The sequence below is a fragment of the Erpetoichthys calabaricus genome, chromosome 13 (genome assembly GCF_900747795.2).
Source record: "Erpetoichthys calabaricus chromosome 13, fErpCal1.3, whole genome shotgun sequence".
In the NCBI taxonomy this organism is placed as follows: Eukaryota; Metazoa; Chordata; class Cladistia; order Polypteriformes; family Polypteridae; genus Erpetoichthys; species Erpetoichthys calabaricus.
Window position 1 is genome coordinate 59,104,903 of NC_041406.2, and position 27,796 is coordinate 59,132,698.

Genomic DNA, 27,796 nt, shown 5'->3' on the forward strand with positions numbered 1-27,796 from the left:
CAGGTGACACAAACAGCTCATAAAACTGCTCAGCAGTGTAATTGTTTACATCAACAATAAAGCCACACGTTCCCTCAAACGAATGCAGAAAAGGTAGTTCACCACGGGCAGCAGCCCAGCTGAGATGCTGGGGATACACCCACTCAGCGCCGTCATCCGATGCGTCTTCATTCACAATATCATACAGCGCACGTTGCTGCTCATCACTGTCACTAAAATCTTCTTCAGAACTGCTACAATCATGATCAGAACTGTCCAAAATCGCCTGCAAAGCCTCACTTGAAGTCAGTTTACGTTTCGCCATATTCACAGCTGTTACATGCGAATCACGTCACATGACCGGCCAAAACAACCACAGACTTGTCGAAATACAACGTAGTAATAATACCCACGCCAAACCGTCAGTTATACTACTTGCCAGGCATTCATATAACCACAGGCAAATGTGCCGGATAATTCCGGCAGTATGGCGTTAGCATTAAAACAGCGGTGTCGGATATATCCGGCAGAGAGCGGTGAAGGGGTTAATGTGCATAGTGACACATGCCAATGAGACAATCACATTTCATATTTTATGTTTTATTTATAACTAATTTGTGAAATTAACATGTGCAGTGTATATAACATACATTACTCTTGTATTTGTTTCATTGGTTTGTGATTTATCATAGTATTTAATGTACTGTAGACTATTTTGCAAATCAAATCAAAGTATCTTAGAAAATGGAATTTCGTGGAATTCATTTGAATTCAATTCTGTTTCCTGACATTCCAGTTCTGTTCCAATTCAATTTGCTTTCAGCAGTATGCAGATCTAATTCAACATTCCAATTCCAGGAAGTGCATTAGAATTTACCATGCATTCTCAATTCAGTTCATGAATGGCCCCAATCCTGTCCTGGATATGTATGAGGGAGTGAGGACTTGAGTTAAAAGCAGTGCTGGGGTAACAGCCAAGATCCCAGTTAGAGTAGGTCTGCACCAGGGATCTTCTTTAAGTCCTTACATCTTTGGTCCAGTTATGGATGTGTTGACTTAAGGTATAGAAGACCAATACCCTTGTGTGTGCTTTTTCCTGATGACATTGTGTTGTGTAGCCCCTGAAAAAGATTAAGTAGGAACAATGCAGAAGGGCTTTGGAAGACAGGGGATTGGAGATAAAATAGGAAGAAGACTGAATATATGAGGATTCAGGATTCAGAAGTTAGCATGCAGGGAAAGTTAGTGAACAAATTTAAATATTTAGGATCAGTGCTGGCCAACGATGTAAAACTAGATGCAGTAATAACCCATACAGTGCAGTGTGCATGGAACAATTGGAAGAAGGTATTGGGAGTATTGTGTGATCAAAGAATTAAGGTGAAGGTTAAAGGTTTCTATGTAAGACCAGCAATGATGTATGGAGCTGAGCCATGGGCAGTAAAGGGGGTGCAAGAGAAGAAATTAGATGAAGCGGAAAGGAAAATGTCAAGATGGATGTGTGGAGTCACAAAAAAGACAGAATCTAAGAAATGAGGTACAACAAAAATGGGAGAGATATCAGGAAAGTAGTTTGAAGTGGTATGAACATGTGATGAAGAGAGGCAATGAATATGTGGCCAAAAGAGTGATGGGAATAGAAGTGCAAGGGAAGAGAAAGTGAGTGAGGCGAAAGTGGAGAAGGATGGATAAAGTAAAAAAAGATCTGAAGGAAAAGGGTCTGAATGGAGAGGAGGTGCAGGACAGAGCTGTTTGGAGAAAATTGATCAAGCACATTGACCCCACATAGAAGTGCAAAAAGATGAAGAGGAGGAAGAAGAAAATGCAGCACTTAGGACTAAAAGCATAATAATAGTGGCATATACTGTACTGGAGACAAGTTAAACCAGTTTCTATACTATTCCCATTTCAGGGTCACAGAATACCAGATCAAATGAACTTCAAGTAAATATAATGTAAAGCCGCTTAGTGCCTCGTTTCAAATCCTTTAAATGCATCGATTGTATTGAGCCTGCTTGACTTGTTCAGGCTGTGCCATTGAATATGCTTCCCCATTTGATGAATTTCCCAGAGTTCTTGTCATTGTCTTGCTGTAATAAGACACCTGTAATGTGTTGGAAGGCATTTCCTTGAGCACAGGCACAGTGGTCGTTTCTGAAGTCAGTCCCTTGCTACAGTTACAAGTTGCATTATCAATGAAGATGAGTCAGCCCATTCCAGCCACGGCCATGTAGATCCCAGCCATTGCATTACTTACAACACTTTGCCTACTTTCGGTTGTGTACAGTTCATATTTTTTTTCTCCATACTTTAACAAATTTCAAACTTTGTTGTAAAGTTTTTCTCTGTATTTGTTTAGCCAATGTTAACCTTGTCTTTGTAGTTTTTTGCTAATAAATGGTTGCAGTTTTTGGTGTAGCCTTTATCATTTTGCTTCAGACCGAGTTCCCTTTGCTCCTATGCTGTGGAGGTTGTTGGTAATTTCAGTGTTCTAGAAGCTTTCTTTCTGGCACCACTAACACAGATATGCTCAGGCAAAGTATAGGGAAAGTATTGTAATCGTACAAAAAAATTTGATTTTGAGATTTTGATTAATCTCAACGTTTTAGACCTGCCCATTTTTGGAATTATGTCTCTCTCTGTGTGTGTATATGTAAACACGATAACTTGTGTACGCTTTCACTTAGGTCAACCAAATTTTGCATACAAGTATTAGGTACAAAACATAGATTTCTATCAACTTTTGAGTTATTTCCGCTAACTGGAAGTGGTACTTTTTTTTATTCATGCAGCTGCAGAGTCTGATTTGTTGAACTTTACTTTTATCATAATTGTTCAATATAATTAATTTGATTTGATGTCCTGCGGTGGGTTGGCACCCTGCCTGGGATTGGTTTCTGCCTTGTGCCCTGTGTTGGATGGGATTGGCTCCAGCAGACCCCCCGTGACCCTGTGTTCGGATTCAGCAGCTTGGAAAATGGATGGATGGATTTGATGTTGATGGTTCTTTAATGTACATAATATAGCAATATAATCACAGGCTTGCGGTTTACTACTTAAATATCCATCCCCATATTGGAGTATACGAGAAAGTCTAGGGGAGACCAATCTTGATTTTTTTCTTTAATTTGCACTCTTGTGCATCTATGGCATCAGCTTGTTTAAGCAGCAAAGAATGCCAGCTTACAAACAGGGAGGCTTACTGTAGTACAAAGGAGTAAACAGAAGGCAGAGAAGACAGGCACGCAGAAAGGATTACCAAAATGTCAAGTTGCCAACATAGCAAAATTATATTTTTAGGAGAGGTCAAAACTTTAAAAATGGTAAAAAGGTAATTTTCTCAATCCCACCCCCCATGTATAAAATCCTAGACCCCAGAGGCTAGACGTGTTAACAATGGCCCTGACAAGCTTTAAAAAGTTAGCAGCTCAAAAAAAAGAGGCAGGGAAAAACAGAAGCAACAGAGAACAGAGTAAAAACAGTCACCAAGAAGACTCATTCAATGAGACATCTGAGAGGCAGCAATGTAGCCTGAAGAGAATGAACGCTGCCATGCCAGCAGAGTCACATGACAGCTGCTAAAGCATCCAGGTTGTTTGGTGTGATTTTGCCACATTTGCTTTAGGCATATTAAGAAAATCAGTAATAAGTGAATAAAAGTTCATCCCTGCTACCCCACTTGCCTTGTTTACCCTGTACTGCCTCCCGGAATTTAGTGAATCGAAGGAAGCATCTTTCAGGAATGATAGTGATGCACATTAGCAGGCAGCTCTGGGTAAAGCTGGACCATAGTTATAGTTACAAGTGCACTGAATCTGCACGCTGTGTGTAAGAGCTGTAATGTAAATGACTGTTTTTATTTAAATGAGTATAAAGTAATTGTAAATATTGGTAAATGCAGCATTTTTTTCTATTCTCATGTTTCAATATGAATTCTTGTACATATGTGAAAAAAACTGTTATGAGTTTCCTGATGTGGAAGAGGAGGGGTGATAGGAATGAAACAATACAGACTTTGACCATGGGTTAACATCTATGAACCAAGTTGCAAGAATACATTGTTACTGTTGTTCAAAATAAAACAATCTGAACAACTTGTATCCTTTATACCCATACTGCATATACTTTTCAAACAGATGCGTGCAAGGGTAAAAGAACAAGAGGTGAGATGGAGGACATATGTGTGAGTCTATATAAAAAAAGAATCAGAAAATGGGAAGTAAATAATCTGATCTAGGATACAGTTACCCCAAAACCCTTCCATGAGAAAACAGTTGTGCATTCCTAAACTTCTATATTTTTAATATGAAATTATTATTCTAGTAATACTGGTCTTTACTTTCCTAAGAGAAAAGTTAATAACCACACATTATATATTTTAGAACTGTCTATATTGTAATAAAAAGGAACACAGAATTAACAAATGTGTAAATTAAGTCATTGATATAATCAATGGCTAAAACATTTAGGCACCACATTAACTAAGTGAATCATCTGAAGGCAAATATCAGTACAAGGCAAAAGCAGAAAAATACATTCCAGAACTATCCAACAAGAAAATGAAAGGTGGATTCTGTGGTTAAACATGAACCCATTATTGACTTTGTAATGAAATCACACTCATAGCTTAGCCACTCCACTGCTTGATATTTACAGTTCATTTTTCTTCAGGCAACAAACATATCAACCATGATAAGTGGAAACTGACTTGTGTAAGTGAACCAATAATGAAAATCAGACTGAAATAAAAATACTGAATGTTTATACACTTTAAAATCTGTACCTGCAGTACAAATCAGTGCTCCTTCACAGAGAAGTGAACCTCTCCTTTAGTACTGCTGGGGTCTGACAGCAGTGGCTGCAGGAAAACTTGTGTTCAGACCTTTATATTTGGGATTAACTTTCACCTTATTTGACATTCAATGTATTTTTTCATTACCTTTCAGAAAGGTTTTATTTTTAACATTTTTTTTCTTATTGTTCTGTTTATCAGTTAATCCACTTATTGATCTCATTACTTGAAGAAGCAGTGAAATATTTTTGAACTGAATGTTTTTGGAGTGAATTTCAAAACCAACATTTTGCGGATTGGCTGCACTTAATAGAATACATACATATGATGCAGTTCCCAAAGAGTAACACCTTTTTTTCTTTAAACTGATAGTAAAACAAATATAAAAGAGGCAAAAATATTCTACTGGAATTATTTATTGAAATTTGAGATTTGTTTTAATCACTTACAGAGTGAGTTGAAAATTACAAGTCTTAACATTTGCAATTATTCAAGCAAAAAATGTAAAGCACACTATAATAACAAAATATTAAAAATGGTGCAACATAACATTAGTCACAGATCAAAAATATTCACAGAATACTGAGTAGGCAGAACAAAAAACATCAAGTGTAAAACGGAATCAATTATTTAATATTTTACATTATTTTACACATTAAATCACTGCATTTCTTAAATTTATACAAACACATTCATCCAATTTAACCAGGTCACTGGACTAGTAACATTCAAAAACTCTGAATATAAGCATTTATCTGAAGGATTTATAATACAAAGAAACTATTTTAATTTTACAATTTTATTAATGCATAAATTCAAAAACAAAATTACCTAACAATCCTTATCAAATGACTTGATAGCTGCTTCAAGGAATTACAAAATGTTTTAAGGTAATGATTCCTGATGTATTGTTCGCATTTGCATTAAATGTTGAGAAAAAAAAAAGTGTAACACATTCAACAGCATGCAGGCCTTTACAGCCCCATTACCATTCTTGTATTTTTTCACCATTATTAAGTATTATATTTTAGTTGCTGCTTTTCTAAACAGATATAGTGGTATGAATAAATGTATACAGATATTAAATTATATAAAGAAACTGGATAAATCTGTAGCAATCAAATATACATTTGTCCACAAATAAATGCTTTGTGCTAGAAATAATTCCAACTTGTACACAACTGGATATTTTTGCAGAGGTATGTGTAAACAATTCTACTCATACCTTAAATACATCAAATATTCAACTAAATGAGTTCTTAGAAAACCAATCAAACAAATCACTATATCTTTACCTATAGTGTGTTACACTTTGTCAAGTATGCTAGGAGGAAGTGGCATTAAAAAAAAAGTTCAATAATACACTTAATATGGAAATTGAAGTGATTTCTATAGTGTTCACAACACCAATGCTAGTGAATAATAGAACCAAAAAAACAAGACAACATAGTGAATAAGAATATTAGTTAAAGTGAGTATATTTCACAATAACTGCACTTCTACAGGTTATGGTGTCAAGATTCTTCAATGAGAAATACTTTGCTTACTTAATTGCAACTTAAATGCAATGGAAAGTACCATCCTAGTTAATAACAGTGAACATTGTAAACTGAAAGAAAAATCTCCCCATGACTATTTGTATAGTGCAGTATCATATTCATGATTTTTAATAATTCGAATCACAGAAATGCACTCGGGTTTGACCGTGGATCCTTCTGGTTTCTGTATCTGTATGTAAGCCACACTCCTAAAATCTGGAAAAAAAACAAAACAGAAGAACATTGTTGTTTATGTTTTAATTGTACCCAACCAATTTTGTACATGATATTTCCCTTCACATTGCATTAACATCAAGGAACAAAATGCTAGTAATTGTAACATGTGTCAATAACAGCACATCAAAAATCATGTGCTCGAACATATCACAAAAGGAACAAAACTAAATACTGTGTACTTCATTATGCTTAACCTTTACAAAAGGTACTGACCTCAGTGAAACTGAAGAACAATCCAACTCCTCCTGCATATCTCAAAGTTACCTCTGCATGTTTCTGAATTTTTGAGGAACAGGATTGGCATTGCCCAGTCTCATAGCAAGGCTAAAAATGTTAAAACAATAACAATTTTAAATATGAGGCTGGAAGAACACACTATGCGGTTTCACAATGCAAGGTAAATTAACATTTTTCATCCAAGGTACTTTTCACTTACAGCAGGGCAAGGCAGGGTTGAATTAAAGGTGCTATAGCCACAGCAATCTAAAGATTTCTCTACATCTTGTTGAGTTGTTTTAGAGTTTTCCCATCCAACGTCTAATAGGTGGTCCTGGCAGACAAAACATAAATAAAATGACTAACATTATCCTATCAAGAGAAATGTATAGTTTTCCCATTTTAATATGTCAAGTAACAGTCGTTCCATTGTCCTGTGGATCTTGTCTTTACTGACAAAAGATATGAATTCAGAATCCTAACAAAATATTCAAAAGAAAGCCTGTCCATAAAGTTAACCCAAAAACAGTCATTTTGAGCACTGACATATTCAAAGTAAAGTTCTCAACACAAAAGAAAAACTATATTAAGCCCTAAAATAGGCTGTTCATGCAAAACACCCAACAAACCTAACACATCCGAGGTTTTTCCAAGAAAGATTGTACTAAAAATCCTCTCAGAATATGCGACTAATTAGTATATTTGGATGGAATTATCTACTTATCTTAACAATGTAAATATATTTATTTGATCCACAAATCATTTTTTTTCATGACATTAACCATTACAGACAACATTAAACTGTAAATATACACATTAGGGCTGAAACAATTCCACGAGTAACTAGAGTAATTCGATTTTTAAAATTCATTCAAGCAATTTCATTTACTTAATTTACCCCGTATAAATCCACCTCAGCGAGCTCCGTGTGTTTCAAATGGATGATTATTAGTGTCACACAACGTGCTTATGCTATGGATTCATGACATGAAGACGTGATTTGACAGCACGAATTGCAAAATGGAGAAAGACAGACAAAAAGTTGTGAGGGGCAAAGTGAAGAGACAGGCCAAAGAAAACGACAAAAAATGTTAAAAGTTTGGGATCATTTCAAGCTAAAAAAAAAAAAAAAAACAAACATTTTGTACAGTGTGTCTTTTGTAAAACCGAACTAGTCTACCACAACAGCACAACACCATTGCTTCAGAATCTCATCAGGAAGCATCCAGTCCACAGAGTGGACCTGACATAAGGTAACGTTAACATTAGTATTTAACATAAAACAATGTGATTACTTGTTGAGATAAAGGCTAGTTTAAAAAAGAAACACAAAGGCTAGTAAGAATGTATGGTAACTATAGATATACTGTATGTATTAGCTAGTTAAGAACATAAATCAATAGGATAATCAGTTATCTAAGTCAATCTGAGAACGCCTGAGCTTCTTTCATGTTAGTCATACAGTCACACACACCCCTACCTCACAGTAATTCATAAAAAGAGCGTAGTACCGAAAGCAAAATATCAGGTGGTGTAAATAGCAACTGGAGCATACAATGCACCAATCCAATACAGTATGTATATATATTCAGTTGTTTGTTTTCAGTGAGTGGAGTCAGCGGGTGTACGGCAACCCTTCAACATAGTAAATAAATGTACATTAGCCAGTATATATTGATATTTAGGCTTAGCAATAAGCATCAATATTGTATTTCACCTCTTTTTTCTTTTTTTAGTAAATCACAGCATGGTATGGAGAGTTTTGTGCAGATAGCTGCATCATGTTCAGTTAAGCAAGCAGCAGAGTTCACAGAAAGTATTTTGAACATGATTATCACAGACATATGCCTTCTGGCCATGATGGAGCATAAAGGCTTTCAGAAGATGATTTCCACTTTCAATACCAGGTACATGCTGCCTTGAACAACCTACTTCATGAAAATGATGGAGAAAAAGTAGGAAGCAATAAAAGCTAAGATGAAGAACACCCTTAAAGAGACTGACAGCATTGCACTCACAAATGATATTTGGACGAGCAATGCTACAGAGGCGTATCTGGGGGTGATGTGTCACTTTCTTGGGGAGGATTGGGAAATGGAGACCCAGAGCCTGACAACAATGCCCCTTGAAGAGAGACACACGGCTGCAAATATTGCAGAATAGCCTGAACAGTTTATTGCCAAATTTGACATTCCAACAGAGAAAAATCAAAGCTGTTGTCCATGACAACGGTGCTAATGTTGTAGCAGTAGTGAGAATTTTGTCAGAAGAACATGGATGGGCATCAGTGTGATATGCAGGTCTCACCCTGACCTTAGCTGTGCAAATTGCTCTGAACAGCCACCAAGCTATCTCCAAGTACAGCGGTTCTCAAACTGTGGGGCACGCCCTCCTAGGTAACAAAAAAAGGGGGTGCGAATGTTGCCATATGTGGCATAATTTCGCTGTTTGTAGGGAAATTTTAAACTTGTAGTAGCGTATCGGCAGCAAAAAAATATAGGAATAAATTTTATTAGGGTTTCAAAAAAACGTTAGGGGGACGCGATTAAAACTTATGAAAAGTCGGGTCGCAAATACTTAAAGGTTGAGAAACGCTGCCCAAGTATGTGGCTGCTGCAAGATGCCTTGTTGAACGTTTTAAAAAGAGTGAACTGGCATGCATCCATTTAAAGGAAAAGCAGTGGCAAATAAGCACACCGCAACTTGCTGGTGCAAGATGCAAGTACTTGCTGGAGCAGTACTTATCACATGCTATCCAGGCTGCTGGAACAAAATGGCCAGTGACTGCTGCACTCTGTGATACAACAGAGGAACAACAAGAGGAAAACACAACTACCTTGATCTCAAGCCTGAACAGTGGATCCTGGTTGAGGAACTGAGTCAGGCCCTTGAGCCATTTGAAGGAGCAACAGTGTTTTTGAGTGGGCAACAATATATTACCCGCTCTTCACTTCCACAGCTAGATTAAAGCCTTAAGAAGTCCATTCAGAGTTTAGCTTTTGAGACTGTACTAGTAAGGTCATACCAGGCTCATGTGGCAGAACAGATCACAACAAGATGGCAAGGAATATCTGCATTTCAACCAACCTCAAGACTCAGTTCTAATTGTTGCTGCTCTGAATAACACGATATACAGTACCCTGTCACTTTCCATTGGGCACTTTTAAACTAATAAAACAAGTCCGGTTTCGACCTGCCTGCTCTTTTACTTTGCTTGCTATTCTTACCCTGTTGCAGTATTACTAACCGACTCTTATTCTTCCTGATCCTTGTCGAGCCAGCGAGCCATAAAAGCAGTCACGAAAAGGTTAAATCTTTACAAGTTACACATGCTGACACAGCACTTGACTACATTATTAACATTTTTACTTTTTTTTTTTTTTTTTTTTTAATTGAATTCTTAGTGCTTATGGCAATGTTGCATAGATCCCAATTGCAGAACTCTGCTGGCATCCTGTGCTATAAGCAAATTGTGACATGTCTTGCTGTTGCATGGATACTTTTGAGGAATAGGAAACAGGGCTGGGGTGGAGTCCAGGGAAAAGCACTTTCGAGTTGAGGGAAAGTGCTTCTGTGACAAAAAGACTGAGTGGTTAAAGACATTTTATAGGGTGCAGTTTCCACCTGCTCAGGATTTTGATAGCTTTTACATTTAAGTTTTGGCTATTAATGCTTGTTCCTCCTGTGGCAGCCACTACAACCATTACCTTAATAACAAAGTAGCATACATGCAAAGCCCAGAACCATTAACCTAAGTTCAAATATACTGCAGTATTTACTTATTTTTAATCTGAAGAAAAGGAAAAACACTTATTTTTTGGCTAATTACACAGGAATAACCTACACTCAATAACCCATAATGACAAAAGTAAAAACATCTTTAGAAAGGTTGGCAAACTTACTAAAAATCAAAAACTGAAATCTTTCATTCCTATAAAAATTCACACCTTAATTTAGTAGTTTGTAGAGGCAGTATAAACAAAAAGCAGCAAGTGGAAGCATGTTTTATTAATAAATCAGAAGCTGTCCTGTGCAACGAGACAAACAGCAAGAAAAGCTACTTTAAGAAATTCTGACATTTATTTTGTCCTTTAAATTAAAATGGACACCACATGAGTTTGGACAGCGAGCTTCTTTAAAATTCAGCAGCTTATACTTTTAAATGGAAAAAGAAAAGATAGACAAATTTGAAATTGCTGCTTATCTATCTATCTAGTAAACAATCAGCTTTTTTAAAGATTTGTAATTTGCCTCGCAGTTAGGAGACCCGGGTTCGCTTCCCGGGTCCTCCCCGAGTGGAGTTTGCATGTTCTCCCCGTGTCTGCGTGGGTTTCCTCCGGGTACTCCGGTTTCCTCCCACAGTCCAAAGATATGCAGGTTAGGTGTATTGGCAATTCTAAATTGTCCCTAGTGTGTGTGTGTGTGTGTGTGTGTGCGCGCCCTGCGGTGGGCTAGCGCCCTACCCGGGGTTTGTTTCCTGCCTTGCACCCTGTGTTGGCTGGGATTGGCTCCAGTAGACCCCCGTGACCCTGTAGTTAGGATATAGTAGGTTGGATGATGGATGGATATTTTAACAGCAAAAAGCTGTAGTGCAATATAATGATTTAAAAAATATAAGTGCATGTATATTTACATTTAAGCCATGTTTAAGCAAACCTATCCCTGACAGTAACATAGTAATAAAGTTTGCAGGCAACACCATAGTGATAGGTCTATTCTGCAATAATGACAAAGCAGCCTATAGAGAAGAGGTTGAGAATCTGGGGAGTTGGAGCCAGAACAACCACCTAGCACTGAATTCCAAAAAACAAAAGGAACTTCTGGAATTCAGGATACTGAACTACACTGGTTACCATCCTATAAGCATTAGCAGTGAGAAGGTGGCGACAATCCAGAATTTCAGATTCTTGAGAGTCCACATCAGCCAGGACCTGTCATGGGCAACAAGCACAATAGCAATGGCCAAGAAAGGTCTTCAGAGGTTTCACTTTCTGAGGAGCCTGAAGTAAGCACAACTCCCATACCAGCTGCTGTTTAGCTTCTATGGGTGCACCACAGAATCTGTCATCTCGTACAGCATTACAGTGTGGTAACTCTAGCTGCACCTCTGAGAAAAGGAAGATCATCCAGTGTATCATCAAAACGGCTCAGGGAATTACTAGCACTCAGCTTCCATCACTGGAAGATATCTTCACTACCTGCTGCAGCAGAAAAGCAAAGAACATTTGTAAAGATCCAACCTACCCCAGCCACAGCATTTTTACTCCTCTGCTCTCTGGCAGGTGCTTCAGAACTCTGCATGACTGCACTACAAAGCTGAAGAACAGCTTTTACCCCAAAGCAATCACCCAATTAAATGCATGGCAATCACTGCCCCTTCCCATAAGAGAAACCACCACTGATTGAACTGAACATTTGAATTAACCACACACAGTCACATAGTTACACATGACCCATGTGGAACTTATGACCATTACATTGACTGTAATCATCAATGTGACTTCATTTATTTGTGGCTTCATTTATTATTAATCTATGTATGCTTACATGTTTACCTTTATTTTTACCATGTTTGAGCAATAAACATTTTAAACATTCATGGTTTAATGAAGCGGTAGTATAATTGCGTGGCATCTTAATTACTCCAGATATAGGCTGGCAATTATGTGTTCAGTTTTAGTGAGCAAAAAAGGGAAGCATGGTTGCCAAGACTGCCAACCACTTTTAAAAGTTGAGCCCTGCAGTCCTGAAGATGTCATGTCAAAGGATGAATCAAAACTTTTAAGGCTATTTTTATTACTTTAGTAGAAAATGACATGGTGTTTCCTAAAGTAAACAGAAATGCACATTGACTTTTTTCAGTTTAAAAATGTATTAATATCACAGTTTTTTCACTACTAAGAATTTTTACTTTGAGTGTTTCTGTGGAAGGACCACGTACAAGCCATCCTTTAATTAACCTTGCACATACATGCATCTTAATTCTAATAAATATATGTATGCCCTCTTATACTGCATTAAACATAAGCTTTATGGTCTTTACAACGTGCCAATTTTAAATTGCTTTATCTTATGAATAGACTTTATAAATGATTAACAATTATTATAAAAGTAACCTTGAGTTAAGCTGTGTAATTAAAAGCTGCAAGAATTCCGGCATAATGTAAAAACCTCCAAGACTACTTACCATCTGATCTTTGTTGAGTGCCAGGCAAGCACAAGACACTGAAAACTGAACCACAAACACCATAAAAAGAATGATCATATACTAATATACTGTAAAGGAAAAAAATGGTCACTTTATTACAAAAGTACTATTATAATCTAAAATAACAAAAGCAATACACAGAGAATTGCTGCCATCTAAGAAATAGGAATTATAACTAGGATCCAATTACATTTTAAAAGAAAGCAAACAACAAGGAGGTCAATTTAGAGTCACCACATAACCTAACTTGCAAGAAGAAAACAGATCAATGAAGAAAAGGACATGAAAAGTGACCAGGCCAGGACCCTTTTGAATAAACGGAGGTTAACAAGTGATATGACTGAAGATTTTAAAATTATGAAATAAATTAGTACACAGGATCTAGACTGTTACTTTACAATTAATTTAAAAAATTAGAAACTTGTTAAGGTTAGGAACTTGATAAGGGTAAATTTTCCTTAAACATTAGAAAGTTTTTTTTTCCCCATACAGAGAAACAGACACATGAAATAAATTGCCAAGTAGTGTGGCAAAGAGCGGGGCTTTAGGGCCATTTAAAACTTGATGTTAATTTTTGAGACATTAGGTCGAAAGGATTGGCAAGCTTTGGCAATTGGCAGACAACTCTTTGTATTTAAGTTTTAGGGTGGAGTTTTTTTCTTTAATAGATGGAATAACTGTGGCACCCTTGTGCTAGACAGTGAGGATAAACTTTCGACTCTCCATGACATATGTGGAACTCAACTGTGACAATTGTCAGAATAGCAACTGCATTAACACAAAAGCACCCATAGATTAATTCCAGTATTTAAAATTTCACCTTTCTGTTGCAGTACACTCTTATATGGTTATTAAGCTCGCAAAAACTTTTTTTTTATTTCATAAAGAAGCATTTAGTCACTCATAAGGACTAATATCCATCTTTAGTATACATAAGAAAAATGACTTGTTACACTTACGTTGAAAAGCAATGCACATTAAAAAGCCATATATGTTTCAAATTTTTCCTTTTGGGTTACAAGTCTACACATTCTTGAGGGCACTGAACATACAGAGTATCTTTAAATCCTTAAGTGCAACTGCAAACTATTGAGCAGGCTTTCTTTTGCACTAGGTTATTTCACTACGTTTTACTAGAATTTAATTATGTTAGTCTGAAAAAAAAGGATACAAAGAACAGCAACACTTGGTGATGTTTCATGGCACCAATTAGTCCAACAAGTGCTACAATAAAGAGGAATATTCCAACTCCTATTACTCCACCAACGACATGAAGACTGGAGACCAGGCCAAAGAATTTTCCCCAAGCTGCAATTCCAATCAGCAACAAACTCACCAACTAAAAAAAACAGAAAGAAAGTTGAGAGAATTAATAAATGCTACAGCTTAAAAGAATGATTTGGTCTTCAGTGTATAAATCTTACATCCATGTCTTTAATTAAATTATTGAACTCTTCATTTTCTGGAATTGAACACAGAAGGTCAGACTGGTCCTCTAATTCTGTGCATTCCAATACAGTGGAGACCTGTTTACAAACATGGATAACATCTACAGCTCAAACAACCCAAAGCAATGGCCCTAGATACTTCCAGGCTTCAGAGATTTAAGGCGGGAGTTTCAGTATTAAGGCAACACCTCAACCAGCCACGGTGTGCCTTTTGCCCCTATTGGCCCAATCAAACCATCTCAACACGTTACAGATCGTACTTAAAATGTTTTTTATCCACATTGTTCTTACAAATGGGAGCCATAATGTTACACAATTGACATTTAACCCACTTGTTTTCATACAAAAAGATAAAATGCTACAATTCCCCTGATGTGCACTGCACCTGGCTTAAATTTAACTTCCTTTGTGGATTAAAAAAAATGTATCAGCCATTCAAACCATTCAGTTGATCTAAATTTAGAAAGAGGTTAATTTATCATTGGCCAATCCTATGGAACATCTTACTGATTTAATCTAATCTTATATACAGTAAGCAAAACATGACTTCTTGTACTACTCCCACACTCCGTCAAAATATTCTAACAGAAGAAGTAAATAATATATGCTACTAGGCAATATTATAACATTTGTAAATGTCAAGATTTCTTTAAAGCTATTACTTTAACATAAAACAATTATGTGTAGCTACCACAATTTCAATTTCTGCAACTAGCATATTAAAACATACCTTCTTAAAAGTATGCTTTGGCCATTTAATGGTTGATTACTACACAATAAGAGGATGGCTACTGTTTGTTCGGCTCTTGGGTAATTTCCTTTCCTACTCTACTGCAATGTCTGTCAGTTCTATACTATTTCTGCTTACATTTTCAAACCCACTAATGCCAATTAGATCTCAGGTGTCTGGACCAAATTTGCAGCTGGTTCAAGACAGTAGTCAAACATTTACAAGACACACATGCACATGCCCAGATTTACTAAACACTGGGTCAATATTATATATATATATTAGTTGCTAATTGACCTAGAACCAACATGACTGGGATTTAGAAGGAAATTGGGAATATCTACAGAGAATTTTATGCAGACATAGCAAGAAATTAAAATCTCAACAACAACAGTAACAGGGCAGAGTGGCCAGGATTTCAACCTCATCTCCTAAAGTTGTAAGGCAGCAACTAAAAGCACTGTGGCACAGCTTTCTCTACTGACCTAAAAAATCCTCACTCTATACAAAATCCTATGGTGGGATTAGGCTGCATGATAAAAGACAAGGCAGTAATTTAGGTTATTAAATACTATAATGCATTTCCTTATTACAGAGTGAATTTTTATTTTATCTTTAAAGTTTATCATTTTATCATTAAATGAAAATAAAGAAAAACCTGAAAAATTACACATTAAAAATGCTTAGTTTAGTCCCATATGCAAAATTAAATATATAAAAATGCTAAGTTTAGTCCATCCATCCATCCTCTTCCGCTTATTCGAGGTCGGGTCGCGGGGGCAGCAGCTTGAGCAGAGATGCCCAGACTTCCCTCTCGCCGGCCACTTTTTCTAGCTCTTCCGGGAAAATCCCGAGGCGTTCCCAGGCCAGCCGGGAGACATAGTCTCTCCAGTGTGTCCTGGGTCTTCCCCGGGGCCTCCTCCCGGTTGGATGTGCCCGGAACACCTCACCAGGTAGGCGTCCAGGAGGCATCCTGATTAGATCGATGCGGAGGAGCAGCGGCTCTACTCTGAGCCCCTCCTGGATGACTGAGCTTCTCACCCTATCTTTAAGGGAGAGCCCAGACACCCTGCGGAGAAAACTCATTTCAGCCGCTTGTATTCGCGATCTCATTCTTTTGGTCACTACCCATAGCTCATGACCATAGGCGAGGGTAGGAACATAGATCGACTGGTAAATTGAGAGCTTTGCCTTACGGCTCAGCTCCTTTTTCACCACGACAGACCGATGCAGAGCCCACATCACTGCGGACGCCGCACCGATCCGCCTGTCGATCTCAGCTAAGTTTAGTGCCATAGCAAATTACATGCAAGTAATGACATCTTTACCAAATGGTTCAATGATTTTAATTACCAGAATAGAAAAAAAGCATTTATTGCCAATTAATGCAGACCAGAAGATACTAAAGTCTGAACAATTTAACAGAGATATACATGCACATACTATATATGAGAAATATTTTACCATGTGGACATAAAAATGTGACATGCGAGTAAATGAGCAATACTATTCACATGCAAACAGCAATTTCTTTACAATGTCGCAGAATGCATATACAGTATTATGTGGAAAAAAGAAAAAACAACTTAACCATTAATAAGAGGAAGTTAGCATTAAAGCAAGAACCTCTATAGCCAAGTTAGATCATTATGATTAATGTTACATAACCACATTTAAAGTCATTTTTATCTGCAATACTCACAAAGGGCAATGGGTAAGAGCAGAAAAACCTGTATGCAGAACTGTAACACTCTTGATATTATTGGGGGAGAGGTGAAATGTGTAAGCTTCTAGAAACCAGAAATTTGGCTCAAGATACAAGAATCCCATTAACAGAAATCTGGATGCAAGAAACTTTACAGATCATGGCAACATAGATTACCATGTAGAAAATATTCATCACTCTTCCCTATGTAGTTTGAAAATCTAATGCCACAAGGAACATATGCTAAAGAATGATTATATAACCGAATAACATCTTGTGTATATTTTTAATAAATTCACATGTGTCAGAATCAAAAGGGACATTTTGTAACAAAGTCATATGATCTTCAATCAATGCCTAAGACACACTAACTAGCTAGTTCAGACTAGTGTACCTTTCTGTGTATATAAAACAATAGAGAGTATATACACCCATTCATTTTCAATAATTGTTTTTCTCACTGCAGGATAGTAACAGCCAGAGTATTTCATCAGTAACCAGCAGATGACAGATACCTTCTCTGTAGGAGATAGGGGTCTATCATTTGTCAAAGTTATGCCCACACCAACCAGACAGTGGCAAGTTCAAGCTTCCAGTTAACCAGGCACATATTTGAGACTTGGGAAGATGAAAGTATCCCTGCAAAATACTTACACACATGGGAGAACATACAAGCTTCAGTAAGTGAGAGATCGGGCAGTCTTAAACACGTGCCGGAGTCTATAATTCTAACCACTGCAATATCATACATCCTTGCAAACACTTAAAAGCACATTTATAAATGTAATAAATAAAATTACTCTGACTGCTTTTGTAAATTCCTCATTCATCACGCTCAATTCAGTAACTTTTATAAATTAATAATGTTACTATTTATCAAAAACTAGGATTACGTAAAGTTTTTTTTTATATAGTAAAACCTATAGTAAAATTTTTCCAATTCAGATATACAAACTAACTTCAGATAGGCAAATTGTAATTCTGAGCCATCCTTATGCTTCTCTTCATGTTACATTAACTGCTTTAATTAATTAAATTGAAAAAGACACTAGCTTTAAATTTTTACCATTAAATTCTTTACTATTGACTTTCTTTTAGGGATGTGCTCAGTAAAGAAGAATGTATGACTCACAAATAAAAATCCCAGTTAAATGCATCAAAGGGCTAGGCACTTACATTTTTTAAAATTATGTAATAAACTAATGTTTAAGGGATATGCAACCTATTAAGACTAAAATTGAACAAAAATAAAACTGTTTTTAAATCTGTTCAAGCAATTCGTGAAGTTTAATTCCTAATAATTGTGAGGTGAATTTCCAAATTAAGAGTGTCATAATTCCTTCAATTACAGATATTTAAAACAGCATGACTAGAAAATGTGCTACTCTAATAACCATTCTTCAGTTTCTATGGCTTTAACGCAGTTAAAATTTCTAATTTTACTTCTCATCTAAATATACCACATTATACATAAAAGTAATAGTTTATACTATTTTTAAGACAATGCATCTATTTGTTTTTCATCCATCCATTATCCAACCCGCTATATCCTAACTACAGGGTCACGGGGGTCTGATGGAGCCAATCCCAGACAACACAGGGTGCAAGGCAGGAAACAAACCCCAGGCAGGGTGCCAACCCACTACAGGGCACACAAACACACACACACACTAGGGACAATTTAGGATCGCCAATGCACCTGACCTCCCAGAGGAAACCCACGCAGACACAGGGAGAACATGCAAACTCCACGCAGGGAGGACCCAGGAAGTGAACCCAGGTCTCCTTACTGCGAGGCAGCAGTGCTACCACTGTGCCACCGTATCGTCCTCTATTTGTTTTTGCCTCTTTGAAGTTTTCACACTTTCTCTGTCCCTTTATGGGTATTCTTCCTAGATTCCAAAGACATATGCAGTGGACTGGCACACAATATGGGGCCGATTCCTGATCTGCACCGCTGAGGTAATCTATTGGTCCCCTGTGACCCTAAATTAAATTGTGTTTCACAGTTGTAATGGACAGCCAGGATTTTTACCTGGCTGGGATGTCTCCATAACATGCTACAGTGCCACGGGTTTGCAGCATGAAAGCTCAACCCTGCTGAGGCCTGAGGCCACCGCCAGGGGGTGTATGGAGAGAAGCGGAGCCCTCCTTGGCAGGGCTGCTGCCACACCAGGAAGGAAGTGGTGAAAAACCTGGAGCACTTCTGAGTGCTCTATATAAGGGGCCAGCTGCCATACCTTTAGGAGTCAGAGTCAGGAGGAGGTGGATGAAGCTTGCTGGAGGAGGAGTGGAGGCACAGAGAAAGAGAGAGAAAGCAGAAAGGGACAATGTATTTGTGCTTTTGGTGCATTGTACTGTGCTGTGTACTGCTGTGGGGAGCGAGACAAAAGCATTTCCCACAGCAGAATAAACATGTGCTGTGTGGCAAGACTGGGCTCTGTGTCTGTTGTGTCTGGGGTTTGGGGAGTTGTACACCCCCTAGTGGTTCACACAGTCAACACCTTGTACAGGTTCCACACTTTGTCCATTTGTAAACTCTGCTTAGAAATATGGAACTGTAATGGACAAGTGTATCGGTCAGCTAACAAAAAGGAGACTGAAGGACCAATGGCCAATTAAAAATTCACTTTGGGTATTACAGCTGTCTCCCAAAAACTGTAACTCATTTCTTTTTTCTAAAGCCACATCCTATTTAACACCATACTATGCACATTCTCAAGTTTTTGTAAACATGATTCATGCATAGCAAAATGACAAAGTCAATTAAAACACTAACAACAGTGATTAAATGACATTATAGCCTTTATTTTTTTTTTGAATATGAATACATTTGGAAATCTGAAATTAGATGTGACTAGACTTGTAAATTTACCAACAAGAATAAGGAAATGTAAAACCTGCATGTACTGTGACTCACATGACCATAGAGCAAAAGTTACAGTTAATTTATATCACCGCAAACCTGGGTTTAAATCTTATGTTTGCAAATTTCCGCATTACTATGCAAATTTTATATAAATACTATGCTTTCTTTCCCATCCAAAACACAAGGATATTAGGTGAACCTGCTGTTCTCAATTGTACTACTACTTGTGTCTGTCCTGACAGGACTCGTAGCAATGGTTATTTGGTCCCTTGAACTTCATCAGAATGCAGCTGTCACAGTGGGGTATTCAAAACCTCATTTCACCCAAGCTACTCTTCTGTCGCTCGTTACCTGGATCCTAAATGCTACTAGAAGGCAGCTAAAACTTTGTCTTCATTTATAGACCCCAGGCCACATTATTGCGGACTGCTGATCGTTCCAAGAGTCTACATTCTAAATCAGCCTGTCTGGTGGCTGTCCCTCATCGCTCTATTTATGCTAAGATTGAATAGTGCCTTTTAGGTCTTACTACAATGACAGAATAAACTTTCCTTGTTCATCTACTAATATTTAAGCCTATTCACAAAGAACATTTGAATGCTTAAAACTTTCTATCCATCTACTATCCTCTGGATATCTGCATCTGGACTGAACCACCAAACAACTTAAATTTTAGTCTGAGATGTACTTTCCATCTGCCCTTGAGATGAACTGTGGACTACACTTTTTGTACTCTATTATAAAATGTCTTTCTCTAATTCTTGTTAACTATGTACCATCTTTCATCCACTATATACACTGTACTTCCTAACCACTTAAATATATGATCAGTGTATACTTTAAATATATAACAGATAAACTATCACCACTATCTTGCTAGAAACAATTCTAGTACATTATCTGATGCTGGACTAAGCAAAGTCTCCTGTTTGTATGCACAGAATGTAAAGTTAATGAAAAACAGCATGCCTCACATTCCATTATTCCTTGTGAATACAATCTATGCAAACAATGAGAGGAAGGAAACTCTATCTCAGTTGTATCCTTTTAATATTTCCTGTAAAATATAGAAATTGCAAACACTCATTTATCCAGAATGTCCCGTTTAAATTGCAATAACAAAATCTAAACGTACGCTAAATTTTACATACACGAGAATCCTCTTTTTTTTCTTCTAAATCCAAGGGTACACTTGTATTTTTCAAATATAACACATACAAACTTTTTAAAATGAACCTAGTTTTAACTCATTTGTCAGTGTAAGATGCTTGTTAAGTTTAATTCTTATTTTGCACTCTTTCCAGATGACTGGTTCAACGTAAATGCACTGATTTTGAAATGTAAATATTTTGCAATACAATAAAACACCACATTCACCAGTACACTGGCAAATACAGTATATCTACATATAACACATCATTATATTTGAATACTCCTAACAATGAAAAAAGAATAAAACAAATCAAGAACAGATATGTGGCTGGAAGAAAAAAAAAAAAAAAAAAAATCACATACAATTAATTGCATGGGTTAAAATATATAGAAATGTATAATTATTTTCAAAATCATTATGATTAAACATCAGCAGGAGAAAAAGTATGTGAGTGATGGGTCAGGATATGTAGCACACTAATTTATAATAAAAAGGAAGCTTTTGGATTGAACCTGGCTAGCATGAAAAGTGACTGTTAAAAAACAAGAAATTTAACAATATATGCAACCTGTTGTTGAAAAATAAATACTCTAAACATCTTCCTAATTCACAATTATATGTGTAGGAGATATTTAAAATGCAAATATCCTTAGTCCATTTATTAAAACCTGGACAGCAACAATAAGGACTTTTCAAAAAATTCCCTTAAGTAGAAGAATGAACATTCATAACTGGACAAAGATCCTACTTTTCTTTATAAGTATGGGTGGGGAGCCTGCACAAATTGACAATATGTTAAAAAAAAAGGTCCTTAAACACAACTTATTTACAGTTTCCTGTCATTATAACAATGTCTTTCATGAAAAGCAGAGCCTTAAATCTACAACCTGTATTTGTTAACACATAAGAGGATGCAAAATAGTTCCTTTTATTCTTTGATTTGACTTGTTGATCTCATTTATAAACACCATTGTGAAAATGAATCACTTGGAAACATCAGCATAATGTCTAAACAAAATTTTAATCCATCTCCAATTCTAAATCATTACAGTATACGTTTGACTTGGGCATATTTTTTTCTTCCCCAACAGGCCTCGCTTTGCCGTCTTATATTCCTGAATCCTGATACAAGGTAAACATCATGAGGTCAGGTTTCTAACTCGTAAGCATGTTAGAATGAAATATGATTTATGAAAACATTCTGGAGCAAACAATCCTGGCAAACACTGCACCAAGAAATCTAAGTCATTTCAAATTAATCATAAGTTACATGGAGTATGTATCTAGTATCCTAACATGTTTTAAATTAACCTTATTTTCCTTGCTGTGTTTCAAAGTTTGTCTGCTGTTTCTGACACATCCAGCATGTCATTCTGTTTCATTCTTAACAATTATTATAAACTTGAAAATGTTGTTTTGGTTCAAAATATGTATGGTGCTACTTTTCTATGTGGGTGATTCAAAGCTGTCATTATAAAATATGCTGCCATTCTACATATTTCCATACACTTAGCATTTATTTTCATATTTTGTAATATATCCAAAGTTTATGATTTACATTTTATATTTTCTTAAACATATACAGTGTGAAACGAAGGCAAAAATTTAATAAACACTATAAAAAAAACACAATACTATTTAAAATATAAAACAAACATGCATATCATAACGTTTAACGTAAAAGTTGTTGGGCATTTGTGTTTAACAGCTAAACGCTTGTACGTTGCTATTTTCGACTTTGTGACGATACGCATAACTAACGATGACCATAATACCCCGCGGAAAAAGTATAGTTGGAAACGTAATGAATGGATGAACGAATGTTTATGAAAGGTAGAGAGCTGGGCCACACATTGATGAAGTACGAACGAGAGCGAAAGTCAAAAGTAAAGCAATTCCCACCGATCCTATTTTCGAGTAAGCGGTCAGCGAGTACCCTTTTGCTTAGTCACTCCTTCGCTCTATAACTGTATTTTTGAAATTATAGCTGTATTTTTGAAATTCATAACCTGTCGTCTTTACAAAAGTGAACTTTACAGTTAATCCATACAGTACATTAGCACAAACAAATCATAACGACTACTAGACTTCGCTGTTATTCTCCTCAGAAGCACCACTCGCTTCCAGCACAGCGACCATAGTCCAAATACACTGCACAGGTGCGCTTGTACGTCACTCCTGTCACCGTTGCTCGTCATTCTTGTAGGGTGCTGGCTGTTACATGTTCAGGCAAAATCTGAAAAACCTCAGTAAATGTGCGAACACACTCTCACCCCAGTCAGTCCCAGCGGGGTTGGGATACTTACTATATAGAGTATGTTGAGGACGCAGAGGGAGTTCTTGGAGCAGGTGAAGCCACCGCAGACCATCTTGAAATCACCAGCGGATCCCCGAGCAGATAAGGTAAAATTACTTCTCTTACTAAATAAGGACAAAAGCAACTAAACCCGGCTTTGTGAGAAATCTTCTTTTCTATGCGATGTTCCACATGCCGGTTAATCACTACCAACGTGAAGTCTGAACTCGTTCAAATCGCCCTTCGAAGACAAGTAAGCCTATCCCACTTCCAGAGAAGCAAGTGCACTCTCAACTGGTACAGCGTGATGCTGGCAAGAATCAGCAACGCTAAACTACTTCCTGCTGAGAGTCAAGTGCACCATATCAAAATAAAAGCTCAAGGCGCCTATTCAAAGATTAGACGAAAGTAAACAAAATGAAAATTGTATTTATTGCAAAACTGTTGTTCACAGTAAAAGAGTTAAGCAATATCAGTAGCATTTAAATGGTTTTACTGCTTCTAGTTATTCAAAAGACTAGCGCAGAAGACGCTTACGATGAAGAGGAGCCACGACAGGTGACGGTGGCGGTGAAACCAAGAACCATCTACGGCCTTCTGATTGGTGCTTTTCAGTGTGTCCCTTCAAACATGCAAATTAACACGGAGACGCAGGAGGTTAACGCCCGCAATCCTGAGGCCAGCGATTGGGCAAACATCCGTGTGTGACGTGGAGGAGCAACAGGTGAGTCAAACAATGGATGGAACCTGTAAGTGAAAGTATCCATTAGAATATTAATAATATTAATACTAATGAAACATCCTTGTAGGTATTCTGGAAAGCCACAAAGACAACAAATATTAGGCACTTAAAAAAACAAAGTTTGCAGTCGGATGTTCTGATGAGCTACAGGGGTTGAATTTCGGTTTTGTTAAGTTTGATTTGATTGTATGGATTCATTGCTTTAAATAATAATAATAATAATAATAATAACGTTTGCATCGGAATGTTTCGTTTCTATAGACTTCATAAAAGGTCAACACAATATTCCAATTTATTTATTTTTTATTTTTTATAACAAATAAATTACCATGATGAAGATTTGTATCAAGGTTTGCGTGCAATAGGACAATCTTCTCGCAGTGACGTTTTGTTATATTAGTTAATCTAAGTACATGAATCAAGTATTCAGTCTCATAGCAAGCAAGCATAGGCAGGAACAGTCCCTGGACTCAATAACAGTAAATAAAACTGAGTGAGTATACAGTTTCATGCAAAAGTTTTAAAACCCTTGGCCAAATTAGATTTTTTGTTGACAGTAATAGGATGGACAGCGAATAAACTAAAAAAAAATTTTGCATTTTATTACAATTTTAATGTAAAGTTATGATTTATTTAATGAACTGAAAACATGTAAAAAGGAAGAGAGTAAATTTAGCATTTGCAAACGTTTCTGTAAACTTTCAATTATAAGGTGTCAGAACCTGTCAGTCTGGTGTGGCTTAGCTTGTTAGGTCATTAGTCTGGTCAAGAATTGTCGGCAGGAGTTATCAGCTCACAACAATCCCATAACCTAATCAAAGTCAAAGTCAAAGTGAACTTTATTGTCATCTCAACCATATACAAGTATACAGATAGACGAAATTGCGAAGCACAGGGTCCACAGTGTAACAACATGACGTGCAAATAATAATTTAAAAATAGAATTAAAATTAAAATTTAAAATTTAAATTAAAATTAAAAAACAAACAAGACAAGACATTGTGCAAAGACAAGACAAAGAAGCAGCAGCAATATCGATGTGTAAGATATGTAATATAATAAATAAATAATAAATAATAGATATAGATAATACAGAAATTATCAGTGTATGATAATAGTTATTTAAGACATGTGTAAACAATGACAGGTCAGAATGTTTCACAGCAGAATGATAACAAGAGTGTCAAAATACTTAAAGGTCAGTAGGAGATTTTCAGTTCTTTTCTACCTGCACACTCGTCTTTGCAGGACAGTGGCTCACATGTATAAAAGTTCTGTTTTTAGAGGTGGTTGAGGCCATGTGGAAGGTCCCAGGGGACAGCCTGGTGTTAAGGAGTCTAACAGCTTGGGGGTAAAAACTCTCCTGCAGCCTGGCAGATCTGGCTTTGATGCTGCAGTATCTTCTCTTGGATGGCAGAAGTGTGAAAAGTCCATGTGAAGGGTGTAAGGGGTCCTGCACAATGCTGCAGGCCTTGCGGACACTGCGTTTGTAAAATATGTCCTGTAGTGAAGGGAGAGGCACCCCAATAATGTTCTCTGCTGTCTTCACTATCCTTTGCAGGTGCTTGCAGTCAGATATGTTGCAGTTGCCATACCAGACAGTGATACAGCTGGTCAGAACACTCTCAATGGTGCCTCTGTAGAACATGGTGAGGATGGAAGGGGGAAGACTTGCTCACTTCAGCCGCCTCAGGTAGTGTAGTCTCTGCTGGGCTTTCTTGATTAGTGATGAGGTGTTATGTGTCCACGTAAGTTCCTCAGTTATGTGCACACCGAGAAATTTGGTACTCCTAACAGTCTCCACATCTAAACCGTTGATGCTGAGTGGGATGTGGGCAGGACGTGATTTTCTGAAGTCCACGGTTATCTCTTTTGTCTTGTCGACATTGAGAGATAGATTGTTGTCTTTATACCATGCGGACAGCCGTTCCACCTCATCTCTGTATGCTGTTTCATCATCCCTGCTTATCAGTCCCAGCACTGTCGTATCATCCGCAAACTTGATGATGTGGTTGGTGTTGTGCGTGGCTGTGCAGTCGTGAGTCAGCAGGGTGAACAGCAGTGGACTAAGCACGCAGCCCTGCGGTGCTCCAGTGCTCAGTGTGATGATGCTGGAAATGTTGCAGCCTATCCGAACTGACTGGGGCCTCTCTGTCAAGAAGTCCAAGATCCAATTGCAGAAGGTGGTGTTCAGGCCCAACCTGCTCAGTTTTACAACCAGCTTTTTAGGGATGATTGTATTGAAAGCAGAGCTAAAGTCTATGAATAGCATCCTGACATATATACTAATATATTATTTGATTCTTCAAACATTGTGCAGCACTCAACAACCATGGGCTTTTCTTAGGAACTGTCTCAGAACCAGAAAAGTAATGTAAATAATGCTTACAAATCAGGGGAAAGCTATGAAAACATACCAAACTGCTTGCCACATACAGTTTCCACAGTCTGAAATTTTATTCATAAATGGGAGTTAGAACAAGAATCTAAAACCTGCTTCACATTCTACTTATGAAGTACTTCAAGAAACACAATGTGAAGGTTTTAGAATGGACTTTGCATGTCCAAAACCTGAATTTAACTGATAATCTGTGGGTAAATCTTAATGTGCTGAGCATACAAGACAGCACAAGAAAATTTCACAGCTGAAGGCAATCTGCACAGAAGAATGGAGGAAAAAATTCTAAAAGAAGAAATCAACGACTCAACGCTAACATGTGACTTAGTAGGGTTCCCAAACTTTTGCCAATGCCACATTTACTCTTATTTTTTACATATTTTTAGTTCATTGGTAAATCTAAATATACATGATAATTATTAATATTTTCTGTCGAAATTGTATTTACTGTTTTGTATTTATTTTCCTCTCACAGTCCAAAGACATGCAGGTTAGGTGGATTGGCGATTCTAAATTGGCCCTAGTGTGTGCTTGGTGTTTGTGTGTGTCCTGCGGTGGGTTCGCACCCTGCCCAGGATTGGTTCCTGCCTTGTGCCCTGTGTTGGCTGGGGTTGGTTCCAGCAGACCCCCGTGACCCTGTGTTCGGATTCAGCGGGTTGGAAAATGGATGGATGGATGGATGTATTTATTATTTTTGTGCTGTAGTTGTATTTTCTATCTTTACTTTCTCGTTTACATAGTACTGTATAGAGAAAGTATAAGAATCATGAAAAAAATTCAACCTGAAGATTTTGATGAATCTTGATGTTTTAGACCTTCCTGATTCTGAAAATACCATTTTTGAAGTTATGTCTGTCTGTGTGTCTGTTTTTTTGTGTGTAAACATGATAACTCGAAAACGCTTTGACCTAGGCCAATAAGATTTTGTACACCTGCTTTATATCAAAAATAAGGAATCTTTGCAACTGTTGGGCCAGTGCCAGCAACTGTAAGTGGTACTTTAACTGAATACTTTCGCAAATTTTGAAGTAAACTATGGCTATAATTACAGATAGATAATTCAAATTTTGTATAGATATTTATATTCATAAAAAGCAAACAGATATGAAATTTGAGAAAAATTACTCAACCGGAAGTAGTATTTTATTTAAACAACCATGCAAATTTTTTGTATCATGGAAATATAAAGGTGTACATGATATTAAAAACAGTATTCAATATAACTTATATTCTTCAATAACTGTTATTAATTTTATTTTAATTTATACATCATCAGTTTAACAATAACTGATGTAAACATTGAACATACCATGTAAATATAAAGATGTAATGAGAACAATTAGTTGCTATGTCCCCGTCATGTTCCTGGTAATATGTTTAATTTTAAATTATTTTTATGATTTTTTTATTTCTGCCATCATCATAATTAAATGCAGCTTTACTCATAGAAATTTATTGTAACAAATATTATATAATACTAACACT

General features: G+C 36.8%; 1 protein-coding gene across 2 annotated transcripts; it reads right to left on the minus strand.

The window, feature by feature from the left end:
- Nucleotides 1–5,169: 5,169 nt before the first annotated feature.
- Nucleotides 5,170–23,539, minus strand: tspan13a (tetraspanin 13a). Of its 2 annotated transcripts, XR_007936641.1 has the most exons (7): nucleotides 23,182–23,539; nucleotides 14,142–14,309; nucleotides 12,950–13,030; nucleotides 6,983–7,096; nucleotides 6,760–6,870; nucleotides 6,210–6,525; nucleotides 5,170–6,160 (listed from the first exon to the last, which is right to left on the minus strand). XR_007936641.1 is itself a non-coding variant. In XM_028817022.2 (6 exons), the coding sequence occupies exons 1-6, from the start codon at nucleotides 23,242–23,244 to the stop codon at nucleotides 6,451–6,453; spliced, it is 612 nt and encodes a 203-aa protein (XP_028672855.1). In that variant the 5' UTR covers nucleotides 23,245–23,539; the 3' UTR covers nucleotides 5,170–6,450. The 2 variants fall into 2 exon arrangements, 1 of the variants encoding a protein (XP_028672855.1); XM_028817022.2 differs by having other exon boundaries at nucleotides 5,170–6,525.
- Nucleotides 23,540–27,796: the final 4,257 nt, after the last annotated feature.

Coding starts and splice junctions, on each gene's coding strand:
- tspan13a (XM_028817022.2), bottom strand. CDS start 23,244: ATGGTCTGCGGTGGCTTCACCTGCTCCAAGAACTCCCTCTGCGTCCTC. Junction 13,031..14,141: donor ACCAAGTGTTGCTGTTCTTT/GTATCCTTTTTT, acceptor ACAGTATATTAG/TATATGATCATTCTTTTTAT. Junction 7,097..12,949: donor CACTCAACAAAGATCAGATG/GTAAGTAGTCTT, acceptor TTTGTCTGCCAG/GACCACCTATTAGACGTTGG.